The following is a 13,649-nucleotide window of genomic DNA, read 5'->3' as shown; positions in this document are numbered from 1 at the left end:
AAGAAATACATAGTGTAAGATGCTGTTAAATTGTCATCTCATAAAATTAGATGGCAGAGAACGGAATAAAACGCTTCCTGAGGCTGAATTTCACCAGTTCTGGAGATGATAACAACCCCGCCCATCTGAATAAAGGACTCCCTTTTCTTCTCAGAGACGAGCCGTCCTGACAACCTCCTAACTGTGAGCCTGGTTGCCGCACGGTTCAACAGAAAGTCTGGTACCGCACACACAAAGTGTGCAGCCACTTAGCCTCAACATCAAATATTGGAATAAGATATGAAGCTATATTTCGGATAAAATAGAGCCTCGAGCAAATGTATGATGTGATGTGAATAGGTTTGTCAGGAGCTCACAGTCCATCACGTTAAAAGAGCCTTTCTTCCAGTAAAATGTTACTGAGCTGCAGGCAGTTTCAAAGCACTGAATTCAAAAGGGGGAAGCGAAAAATTCTGCAAAATTTGAAAATGCAAACGGTGAAAGAACATGATCTCCAGCTAACAACACACCTCAATAATCATTTGGCCGAGGGACACCAGTTGAAAACATTTCTAACTTTAGCGTATTCGCCTTCACTTTGTGCCCTTTTGAATATGCATCCCCTCACCTCTGCACTCTGTATTTCCTCTGACTTTGTTTGCATTAATACTGCCTCCAGTTAGGGCTTTGTGCCACAATGTATAATGCAACTGAAGGGAATTAATCCCCTTATTTACTTTCAAGAAAACAGAGTGTGGATATCACTTCTTTTTTTTTTTTTTTAAGTGGTCCGGTGGTGAACAACAAACAGTACTCTAAAACTTGATTGAAATGGATGCGATGTTTTCATTCAAGCGATTCCTATATTTACATTCTGCAGTGAAATCTAGAATAGAAACTGCTAAACATGTATTGTGAACGTTGAATATATCATGCAGCGCGTGCCGAACATGTCCCACTGAGTGACGCCGACATGGTGCTAATTCCAGTACGGATCGTCGTCATAAATAAGAATGCCATACGGATCTTTTACTGGGCTTTAAAAATCACTGAAAACACACCAGCGCCATATGCTGCCACCGTCGACTCTGTTAAACAAGCAGACCGGGATTAATGAACCAAAGAGCTAAAGAGGAATCCATTACAGCGGGATATTCAGATTCACAACAACTGCTGAATAATTGCCATGTTCTCCGTTTGTGTAACAGAGCCTCACATTCATATTACAGCCACCCAAAAACAAACCCACACTCGGGCCAATTAGCATGGTAATTAATTTATGAGATGAGATGAGATGAGACTACCCTATTAGCTTCATTTTAGTCCACAATATCTAAACTAAGAAAATCACATGGTCTAACACGGCATGTTGTTTTGTCTCTGTCCGTTAGACAAAAAGTCCTCTGATGGTTTCAGCTGGAGCGCCAGGATGGCAGCACATCGCTGCTCTTTTGTCTCTACAGGGGGAACTACGGTGCATTGACACAGTGAGAAACAGCCAGTATCTAATCTTTGCTCCTCCCACACACTCCAGCAGAACGAGCGACGAGCGATCCGTCTCTATTGTATTATCCAGATGCTTCAGCCCCACTGGGAAATGAGACACTGTACTACGTGCATCACGCAACGCCTTCATCGGCAAAGGCATCAAACCATCGGGGAAACGGCAATCACGCCGTCCCCGCGACAAAACGAGAAAGCAGTGGGTGGGCGCCTGAGGATGTGACTGGTACCTGGTGGGCCAGGCCAGACTCTGCATCTGTCACATCTGGGGCCCCCGATCAGTGTTTCAGCTACTTGAGCAGTACTAACAACCTAAAGCAGGTGGTAGAGCTCGAGCATGTAAGCAACACAGCTGGATTTTGTGCATCATCACAGACAAGAACATCTTTTAAATGTGACCATCTCTAATCCACTCTGATTGTACATTAAAGCTGAGCTGCGTGATCTTCATCCTTTCGCACAAAGACAAGAGCCCCTCGCCCTGCTGCGATCCACTTCACACACACAACACAGACACATTATGCATTTTTAATTGTGGATCATAAATACTTTGAAATGTGACTTACCTTGGCCTTGACTAGCCTCTTGGCCGTCTTGATCTTGGCCTCACAGAAAGCCCCTCGGTACTTGGCACTAACATCCGTCCCTACTGTCAAGTAGGGGGGCTCCTCCAGAGTCTGAGGAAAATAAAAATAAGAAACCAGTGAGTTCAAAGCCTTTTTTTTTTTACCGACACAGGTGTATTCTCACAGCTAAGGCGGGAGGACACACATTAAAGCTTCACATAGTGTAGGCCAGCTATGCAAAAACCCACCCGCCTCAGTGATTCATCCACGGAAAACACACACCATCTGCTCTGGGTATTGGAAAACAAGCCTCTAAGGGAGCAGACAAAAAGGCCACTTCACGACTGCTTTGATGACTACAGAGAAGAAGCTATTCGAAACAAATAGCACCATCCTGTGTCATCATTGGATGTTTATCAAACCTTTTTTTTTTTTGTTCACCCCCCCTCAAGAACAGATTTGCGGAGGGGTTGGGTACACAGAGAAAGACAGACTTTCAGAGTGTGGATGAGGGCAGAAGATGTTTGTAGTTCATGTAGTGTGGAGATGGATTTACTGAGGGTGTTTCTCTAAGGCTCCACTAACCTAGCGGAGGTATATTTAGACATCTTTCTAGAATAAGACCCAATGTGTGGGCACACTTCCTGTTGACAGGACACATCAAGACCAAATGCAACATTGCACTTCACTTGGCCGATACTTTTGTGTGTTACTTGAGGAAAACATCAGCTCCTCTTCTATAAGCAAAACTGCAAATGTACCTTTTAATTGGGAGGATGCACCGATCCGACTTTTTCAGTCCGGATACTGACACCCGGGCTTTGGGTGTGAGCTGATACCAAGTACTGGTGTGATACCAGGGTTTGATTAATAAGCGGTCTGCCTCACTGTGTGGAAGTGAGCGACATCAGATTTGACTTAAATTGCTTTACCAACTTTGTAAAACAAATTGTAACATAAATACAGGGATATAGATTTACTGAATTGTTATTTATCATTAAAATAATAAATGGTACACCAGCAACAAAGGAATTACACAAATTACAATTGAAGTGTAAACCTTTTTCATGTAGGCATATAAACATAGAACTGTACTGAATAGATCGGCCCTATTGTCACAGATATCCCATCCAGCTATTGAGTCATTGTCGGCCTAACATCGGTTACGGTGCATCCCGGACTTTTTTTTAGCAGCACTAAATACGAAAACACATCTTATTTTCTGAATGGATAAATAAAATGTACTAATGCCCAGTGGATTGAACAAGCTCCCTAACAACTTAACATTAAACTAGCTACAAAAATCCCTAAAGATGGCTGTTCATTCAGCACTCATTTCTCCAAACACTTTATGCATATTCAATTTCATACTACAAGTTAATTACTTGTAAGACTATGTAAGATATGTTTTCTTATCCACACACTTTGAGAGCAAAACATAAAATAGATAAATCTTTATTTCTAAGCACACAACAGCTGTTCATTGTTGCCATTCCAACTACAAACTACACCAGCGATGTAAACTTAACGCTGATTTTGGTTTTATCATCTTCATCAATCCTGCTCCTTTGTCTATTGTAACCCGTTAGACTCTGTGTACACAGAGATGACTTACAGTACTGCCTTTGTGTGAACGCTTAAGCATGTTCCTCACGTGTGGCACGTGAACGAACCCTTGAATAGCCAACAGTTTCAAAAGGGGAGTTCCGGTTAACAGAGAAAAACAGCTGATTTGACTCCTAAGTGCTAGAACTGATTGGATACTGCGTTTGAACTTGTGTATTTGTGTACTCTAAATGCTGCTCATACCTCAGTCCTACAACCATCTCACACCTACACTCCCCTCTGCAGGGATACTATGCATACTGTAACATTAAGGACACAAGTGTATTGGATGTATTTATGTACGTCTACATTAGAAGTAGCTGTACAGCTGTTTTATGTAGAAAAATATAAATATTAAATCAGGATTTTGAACCTGGCAGGTATTCAATGTTGAATGTCTCAGATCAGTATCAGGGTCACATAAACATGATCTGGAATCTGTGTCGTCCATGAACTGCTAATGATGCTCGGTGAAATTCACTGCATATGCATGAGCATCGTGTTGCCCCGCTGATAGAAGAGTAACAGGTGAAACAGAAATAAGATTAAAAATACCCACCGTCCAATTATCCAAATGAACAAAAAGGGTTTCATGTCCCTCTTCAATTTATTTGTTACCGGAGGCTAAATCCTACATTATCTTATCCGACAGACACCGGAAACTTGTAGTGATTTTGGGCCACAAACCACAAGACCAAAAAAATAATCGTATTTAGGAGACATTAACGGAGAGATTATCTGGATCGGCAAACTAGAAAACTTTGGGTTCTGAATCCCTGGTTCTTTGATAACAGAGTGAGGTTCGTCACTATGGGACTCGCCTCAGCGTGACCCACTTTAAATAAATTAAATCCAACCGGATTTAAATGAACTCCAAGCCAAGTATTCATGCAGAATAACCAGAGTTTGGCTGTTGTGCAAATAGGATGCTTGATATCAAAGAAGAAGTACAGTGTACTGTATACTACAGATAGGCACGGTGGTTTAACAAGTGGAACAACCCGGTCCAGCTTTGTGAGAAACTGGTAAGGATCCTCTGTTGACTTAAAAGTAGTGTTTCAAAATAGTGAATGTGTTTATTATCTATGATATAAAAGTGCAATAAAAAAAACAAATCATTTTGAGATGTAAAAACACCCAGATTTTTTTTATTTTTTTTGAAAACTCAACTCAAACTGACTGCAAATACAAAATGAGACAAGAAACAAGATTTTTAACGGATGGACAAATTGCGTCTTCCGTGTTAGGGAGGCCGTGGCTCGGCCAAACCAGGACAGGGCGCCTCTTCTCCGGTGTCTCATGGATTGTGACGGATGGGATTCAGGGGCAGAGTCCAGAGCATCTCAGCCTCCCCAACTCTCAGATAAACACCTCATTAGTCTCTAGTGCGGTCTGGCCTCAGCACCAGCTGCTCCAGCCAACGCCAGGTTTACATTCCCACCAGCTAACCAACTCTCTCGTCAAAGCTGAACTGCTACTCTGTACACTACTTCTTTCTCTCCTCCTTCACACCGATACTTCTCCTATACGTCTAGTACGTCTCCTTCTAGCTTCCCCCTGCTCTAAGCCTGTTCCTATCTCCTCTTCTTGGAGGAAGAGTCATGCTACCGACTCATGGAGGGGCAGCTTGGGTTATCTTGGCAGCTGCGGCTGCCAAACCACCCCAGTTTAACACGACAGGGGTGATAACACACTGCTGAGGCCAGATTTACATTTGTCATGCTCACATGCCGACACAAACAGAGAGCAGTTTGTCGTGTCCACTGATAATGCCCCGCCTCCTAAATCTATCCATGGATTAGATCACACTACAGCTATCTGGAGAAAAACCCATCACTCCTGCAGGCACTGATCGACAGACACGCTCAGAAGAACAACCAATCAAGATGACTAAGCTCAGGGAGGCGGAATTCCTGTGCCTTTGTGAGGTGTAACATCCTTTCACAGACTAAAAATAAGCTAAAAAAAAACCCGCCACACACACACCTCACAGGAGCGGCTCTCATCCAAGATGCTGCCACATGAAGAGCAGAGCAGAATTCATCACAAGCGCTGCTTCAGCTGCTGCATGCAAAAGTCACCGTAATGGTAATAACAGGGGTACGATCAAAACCAGCCCTCTGGCCATTCACCTAGTGCCACTGATACGGAAAGCGCTTTCCAGGCACATGTACTTCATTAAACACACACAAATGGGAGTTGGCACGGGGCGACAAAACGCAACTGCAGCTGGCACGGAAAGACACAAACCTAAAGTGTTCACAGAAGTGCAGCTCCACTGAAGGATTATCGACTTGGATATCAGTCAGACGCGCACAGATACCACATTAGAGAACAACTTTTATTTGTTCATGCTTTAAAAGATCCTACCCCCCCCCCCCCCCCCCCCCCCCCCCCCGCCCCCATCCACAAAGGAACGACCTAAAGTAAATCCCTGGAGTGTCCGTCCTGGCTGTTGAATGCTCACTGATCACTAGAGAAGCCTGCTCCGTATTTACGTCTTTCTAGTCGGGGAACGCAACAGATAACGCTGCTCCATCAAGTCACAGCTCTGAAATCATTCAAAACTAAATATACCGCGGTGACACTGGCAACAGCACAATGAGATCAGTTTCGGCTCAATAAAAGACTCTCGGGTCATGAAAAATTTAACAGCCAGCTCCGCCGAGCACCAGTTGAAAATAAGCTGCTGCTGCTGCTTATAGTGCATTTCTTGGACAGCTTGAGGGACTATAGCAATTTTATTCTACAACTCAGTAAAAAAGATACTCTCAGTAGGTCAAAAAAAAAAAGAAGAATACCGACAGCACATTTGTGGGGTGATACATAATTTGCTATGGTGTTCGTATCAGTCATCAGGGGCTCAAGGGATCCTGGTCATTCTCTCAACAGACCACTGGCTGATTGTGGGAGACCGTCCCGTGGGAGCATGAAGAAACCCATTACTAATCTATTGAGACACACTTGCAAATAGCCCCCCCCCCCCCCCCTTTCGCTGATTAGCTACAACTAAAGCCAAAGTGATGCTCACGTCTACGTATATGTGTTTCAGATTCAGATATGCTGCACATTCATCAGTCAAAGCATCACCTTTTCTGAACTGTTACCTACAAAATCTGCACAGTCAGCCAATGTGTTGTAATGAGTCTTATGGCTTGGAGAGTGTATGAGTGGATCAGTCATTTATCCTAGCTCCGCGTAATCCACCGTAATAGACTGCGGTAGACAACCAATGATTGCTCAGATCATTACTTCCAGAAAATCTCCATCCGACCTGTTAAATCGTCCCATTCTGGTGTGAAGTGCAGGACTTTATACTGGACCCAATCCAAGTCTGGCCCACCCATCTTTGTGATAAAAGCATTTTGGAAATGTTGAAGTGATGCCAACTACTCCACTCACATTCCACCAGCGGGTTATTTGTCCGTAGCGATGTAACTAACTACATTTACTCAAGCGCCACACTTCAGTTCAATTTACTGAAGTGTTTCCGTGTTATTCAGCTTTTTACTTACTACTGTTAAAATGAAAGGCCAACCTACTATCAACAACTTACTGTGGACTTTTTCTGACTATTTCCCCATCGTGTGCGTATCAGTGCGTCGTCTTGTTTCTTGTGAATTTCCTGTTCTGGCACCAGGGATCCACCTACATTACCATGTGTGACTTCCACTTCAGAGCAGAGTTTCACTTTGTGTCATATTTTCACACCAATGATTTATCTCACTCTCGCTGTATTAACAATTTTCAAAAGGAAATCTGAGGTCACTACTGTTGCTATTGTCCAGGAGTTCATCCACATGTTGTGCCCTCTTAAAGCTAAAATGACACGTGCTGTTGTTAGAATGGACGTGTCACTGTTGTATGTTTCAAGTTGCACGACAGTGAAAAATGATGCTGTGAACATAAACTGGTAAATATTCAGCTGTACCAGGTGAGGGTGGTGTAAACACAGGGTGACGTAACAGTTAAATGTCTGAATGAAATCAAGTGTACCAAATCAATGATCTTCAGTCTAGGAATTACAATGTAAGATACACAAAACCGCACCTTTAAGAAAATACAATTCAGGCACTAATCCGCATGACTGTAATATCATGAACGATAGTTTCTGACCCATTTTATTGTGCTATAATGAACAGGCTTGTAGGCCGAACAAAGGAACATGCAAGAGGCATGCAGGAAAGAATTAAGCTCCCTCCCGGCCGAGCTCACACGTACAATAATCCTGCTGTGAATCACCTCTTTGTCCAAACCAAAGTCACCACAGTTCCAGTGACTGGTGCTTCGGCACGAGTTGCCTTGGCAATGCCATGGCAGCTTTAAACTAAACTAAAAAAAAAGATCTTTATACCTTTTGTTTACCCACTTATTCCCCAAAACGCAGGCCTGTCCAGCAAATTCACTCCCCCGAGTATCACAAACAATTCAAACCAAGTACACCACTCTTAAGATTTTACATTTTCACAGAAGCTAATGCCCTGACGACTCGCCAAACACCAGGACTTCAAAGCACGGACAGCTACAAAGTGCAAATTCCCAATGTTTGCATATGTCTGCTGAATGATTTGTAGCCGTCTCTTAAGCTTTTCAAGATGGCCTCTGTGGGGGTTTTAGTAGAATATAATGCTGATGTGAGACACATACATTCAATTCAAAGCCCTCCTTCCTTGACAAAGATGTTTACAGCTCTACAAATGGTCACGCTTACACACTCTACGCGTTACCCATCTCACGCTCATCAGTCAGGACGCCGTACGAGAGCAGTGCAGAGCAGCCGTGAGCTAATCAGTGGGGCACGCTCACGTGCACTAAAAGCAAGCGCTATGTCAACACAGCAAGGAGAAGCTCTGAGAACAACACACACAGAAGAAGAGCAACTTCATCCTCCGCTCAGGTAGACATCACTGCACTATATCTTTACATAGCAGATAGTTGTTTGCTGCTATGTTAATGTTTATAATGTTAAATACAGCTCCCTTAACAAAGTACTGGGTCTCCATCTACAGCAGCTGACTGCACCTGATCGGCACCGGGTCTCTTCCTAAATGCTTAAGTACATACAGTACCGTATCACCACAGGATGTCAACTCATCTAAATGCAGGATTAACTTAACTAAACACATTTCTCTCCCGCAGCGCAGCAATTTTCGGCAAAAACTGTCTGAACAGTTCCTGTTTTGACACATTAGAGCAACTTTGGACTGACAATTACAGTTAAAAGAGCACCACAGCAATTTAGTAACACACTTCCATACAGTTGCAAAAAAAACTGATTTCAAACAAAATGGTCATAACTGAAGCAACATGCGCAGATAAATCATGATATTTAGTCCCTAGATAGGTTGAATCCTACATTTACCTAAATGTCATCAGACCTCCTACATGCACACTTCTTGTAAACCCCACACCTCCAGTCTTTTAACGCATACATTCGTTATGTTATATACCTATATATCATATTACAATAGTGTGAGAGTGGTCCTTTAACTTAACTTATGCAGTGAATAGTCATACATACGTTAAGTCACCGTTTTTCTTATCACGGTTAAGTTTTAGAAGTCAAAGGTACGTCGACTACACCGTTATGCTTAAATCTGACGTTGTAAAATATTTAGTTTATTTATTAAATCGTGTCCAGGTTACCGAGGTCATGGACAACGTGCATTAGCTGAGTGCATCTAACAGATTGTTTTGCTCGAGCGAGGACTTTCTTCATTCACTTTCAAGCAACGGTATTTAAATATTAAGTTAATCAAGAATTCAAACAATTATCTTAAGGTAATAACGAGATGATAATTATGATTTCAAACAATTATCCAACACATTAGTCGACTCTTAGGATGTTTATCGAAGTGTCTTATCCAGCACACAGTGTTAAAGCAGTGTGTGTGTGTGTGTGCGCAGTTGATGGAGGATGGCTGCGGACCATAAGCCAGAGTGACATGAAATGCTAAGCGAGCATAATGAAAAAGTTGTCCCAGTTACAGAGCAGATGCTCCTGATATACAGAGCAGTAAAACAAATGTGCAGTCCTCAAGCACCGATAGATCACGATGAATCTGAGCACTGTAAAAACAACAAACGCTACAACAGTAAACCAGAACGATGAAAATAAGCAAGTGTAAACACAATCATCATCTAATAACGGGCTACTGCTATCCAGCTGGAGAGAATAATAACTGCAGAATGGTCACGGGCCCTAACGGCAACAGTTTAATGAACTTTCACATATTTAGCTTATTTAAAGTAGACAGTATGAAATTAAGCAGCAAAGCTAGCCTACGGTGTGAATTGGTTTCTATTTAATCCGTGACTGGATGCTCTCCGTGCACTGGAATGCATTTCTCAACATGACAATCAGAACTCCATTGTCTTCCTGTGGCACAAACTATTTATTACATAACCGCAAATCATCATGCAGTTCAAGTCAGCGCTCCTAGTCGGCCAAGCAGGAATGCAGGCAGCAGAAATGATTCAGAAGCAGAGACAAAGCCTCGCACCACATCTAAAATGATTTCCTCCTCTCTCTCTTGAATGAATGAAAAAAAAAAAAAAGAGCATGCAACTATTTTCTTTACATCCAATGATGCTCTTGGTTGCATTTTATTTGGCTGCTTTGGTAGACTGCTAGTAGTGGGTGGTGGTACAGTGATTAACCACAATAAGCACAGCATCATTGGGGCCAAAGTGACAGACTACAAATCATTACTAGACCAGCTTTTAATTCGTCCACCACCAACTCTCCCATCACAAAGTGGCTTTCATCTTGTATTTGATTTATTCTTTCCCCATAATCCGGTTACACTGCATACAGACTATTGTCAAAGTTTATGTAGGTCGTAAATTTAATCAAAAAGTGAAACACACATGCGTGTTATGACTCTACGTTTGGCTTACGTGGTAACAAACGACACAACGGCAGCCTGCAGGCATAACAACAGACACAACTTTGTTGATCCATTGGAACTATAAGAAAGTTTGCACCGCAGAACATTTACCAAACAAACAGAGCCGGGACTTCTTTAAATTGAGTAGGGCCGAAGAAAACAACGCCAGAGCTTTTGATGATTTGTAAATTTCACAGCTTTTCATATATCATCAGTCATTCGTATATCATTGCGCACCACATGTTTAGCTCTCTATGACCGTAGTTTATAAATATCACATATGCCACTACATGCCCAGGCCCTATCTCAGCATGCAATTCAATAACATTGCATAACAAAGCACAACATCAACATTAAATCTCCAAATATGCGTTTGCAAATACAGCTAGAGACCCTCAATGTCATGCTTATGAAATAAACGTTTTACTTTGGCCGGTGTCCAAAACACTTGCCTCACTGTGTTTGATCAAGACCAACATTGACATTTAGTAGAAGTTCACACCAGCCTTATTCATGACAACAAAAGGGATGAATAACGATATTACATTTGTCATTTTATGTCTGATGTGCCTGGTTAAAGCTTGCTTATGCAGGAGTTAAATGTAATTGGGCTAAGAGTGCAGAAGGGGTGTAGTGCTCCAGTGGCGTTAAACACATGCAAGAAAAGGTAAAGAACATACCTTCATCTCTCGATGAGTCCTCGAGGTGACCCGTGGAACGAAGCGGAGGCTGAAACAAGAGGTGGAAGAAGCTGTTGAGACATTACAGAGGGTGCTAACTTCAGTCTGCCACAACAAGGCACGGTTATGTTATGATGACATCACTTCTTCTGCTTCACTGCTGGATGCCATGAAAACAAAATAATAGTCTGGGCGGCAGACCCTCACACTTTAACATCGTCTCCACACATTAGATCTCCTTTTAGGGAGCGTGGGCTTTCATTTAGGTTGTAAATTGATTCGAGAAAAGTTTAAAGATAATTTCCTTAAATAATCCTGGCTAATGCATTGTGTTGATGGTGTGTGTGCGCGAGCTTTCAGAGCCCCCCCCCCCCCAAAAAAAAAAGATATCTGTGTTGCAAAGTAAACCGTGGCAGGCTGCTGATCACTCTCATTCGCAGAGCCCTTAAAGCCGTTTATGTAACGCTTCTGTAGTCAGCAGCCACAGTTTGCTTGTGGCATCGCAGGGCGAGCAAACACTGAAGTAACTAGTTACCAGTCCCTCAAATGCACGCATGACCAAGTGGTTTAGGATAACGTGATAGATATACAGTGATGTCCTCGGTTCTTTCGAGCACGGCAGCGTGGTGCTCGCTGTCTGTCTGCGCTGCACTGACTAACCCAACACCACAGCAGAGGATGACGCCATTTCTGTAGCGGACAAGTCGGCAAAAAAAAAAAAGAAACCAAGAGAGCACTTCAGCGAACAAACAGTGGAAATTGCGAGAACGGTGGTCGCCATTCACCTGCAACCCGTGAGAGACTCGTCTCTCTGTCGGAGACGAGTCTCTTTTGTTTTTACAGAAAAAATGCCCCTCGAGACCGTTCATTTTCGTTTTCGCTTCTCTCCCCTCGTCTCTCTCTGCGGAGAGGAGCACGCACTCGACAGCGAGGAGAGAGCGATAATAACATTAAGCTTTTAGCCGCTAAACCACACCGTTATAGAAATGTCATACGGTGCTAATAACAGCGTCAAGTTGAACAAAGTGAGTATCGGGCCGTGCGGCTAAAACTCACTTTCTATCCTCACGCAATGTTCTCCTCGTTTCGCTGACTGCTCACTGAGTGCGGTCGCTTCTGACAAAGAAACAAGTCGATGAAAAACGGTTCGCAACAAGGTCAAGGCTCGAGGAGAACTCGTAACACAGCGACATCGCGTTAACACCGAGTAGGTTTCATCGTTAAAGCAGAAGGTCGCAGCCCTCGTTTGTGGCTGAATGATCGCGGAGGATATAATGCCATCCGCCCAGACGAGCTGCTAGACCAGCCGCTGCAACTGAATGATTGACCACCACAAATTAAATAAAAATGCACATACACCGCCTGAGCCTCGGTTGTTTTTCCCCGCTGCTCTTCAACCCTGGTGCCGTAGTTAACTACAGCATCGAGTCCATTTAAACCCTCTTCAGTACGGAGTCCTGCCCAGACAGTTTGTCAGCGATGGGGTTGCCAGTTACGGAAACGTGCAAAATACTGGTCACGCACACACACACTGAGAATAACGTCCTATCCAGCAGGGGGGAACTAGTCCACATCGCATATGGTCAGATAAACGCGTGAATTCCTCCGTACAAGATACAATATAGCCCGTCTGGTCCAACCTACACTGGACGAGTATTTAGTGAGGAGCTAATGGTACTGGTGGCACAAAAGAAACGCCTGACGATGCAATTTACCTGTTAAACTACGCCGTTTGGTCGCTGATCGACTAATCACATCCTGCAGCGATGTCGATCGTATATACGGGTCTCTGATGGTTTCGTGTAATCTCACTTCAGACGGCTATAAAGAAACACCATGACAGGCTCGTCGAGGATTCCTCCGCTCAACAACACAAGACTCCGGAGAAACTATTCAGCCCCGGAGAAGCACAGCCTTTCACCGTGCTCATCGGATTAATGTGGTTGACGATAACTTTATTATGCATCTGATTAAGTTTATTTAGTAATCTCGGCCGTCCGTTTTGTGCTGTCGAGAAAAAACCCTAAACACATCACAGCATTAGTTAACAAGTTAGCTAACGTCAAGGTTGGCTCGATGGCAGCAGAGACGCAAGCTAGTAAAGAAAATGTTCAAAATAGCGATGGCTTTGCCGAACAAAAGCAGGCTTACCTATGCTGTCAAGTTGAGAAACACCTCTGTTTTTCGACGAAGGTGTATTAGTTATCCATATGAACATTTATGAGAGACATCTGACAGGTTTTAACGTCGTCTGTAGATGGATGTTGATGGTAAAAGTGGTTTCGCAGAGCGCTGCTGTTGTTGAGTAGCTTCTCGAGCTCTTTCTGTGATGCCCCGCCTCCTGAGAATGATTGACAGTCGTACAATCCCGCCTCTCCTCAAACTACACTCGCCCATTGGATTGCTCAGCGAGGGGGAAACACCTT

At 43.3% G+C, this 13,649-nt stretch overlaps 1 protein-coding gene across 4 annotated transcripts in view; it reads right to left on the bottom strand.

Annotated features, from left to right (window-relative positions):
• arid4b (AT-rich interaction domain 4B) overlaps positions 1–13,549 on the bottom strand; it is a 35,938-nt gene extending 22,389 nt beyond the window's left edge. For 3 of the 4 annotated variants that reach the window (XM_076076982.1, XM_076076984.1, XM_076076985.1), the window contains exons 1-3: positions 13,375–13,549; positions 11,224–11,272; positions 2,049–2,159 (exon numbers count right to left, since the gene is read on the bottom strand). In XM_076076982.1, coding sequence (XP_075933097.1) covers positions 2,049–2,159; positions 11,224–11,229 — 117 coding nt within the window. In that variant the 5' untranslated portion in view covers positions 11,230–11,272; positions 13,375–13,549. Of the gene's footprint in view, positions 1–2,048; positions 2,160–11,223; positions 11,273–12,580; positions 12,659–13,374 lie in introns of those variants that run through there. The other variant, XM_076076983.1, reaches the window with a different exon arrangement.
• Between the last annotated feature and the right edge of the window lie 100 nt (positions 13,550–13,649).

The sequence above is a fragment of the Anarhichas minor genome, unplaced genomic scaffold, assembly GCF_050575085.1.
Source record: "Anarhichas minor isolate MPS153535 unplaced genomic scaffold, ASM5057508v1 ptg000058l, whole genome shotgun sequence".
NCBI classification, from domain to species: domain Eukaryota; kingdom Metazoa; phylum Chordata; class Actinopteri; order Perciformes; family Anarhichadidae; genus Anarhichas; species Anarhichas minor.
The sequence above is the reverse complement of the archived record's forward strand: the minus strand, read 5'-3'. Positions and strand labels throughout refer to the sequence as shown.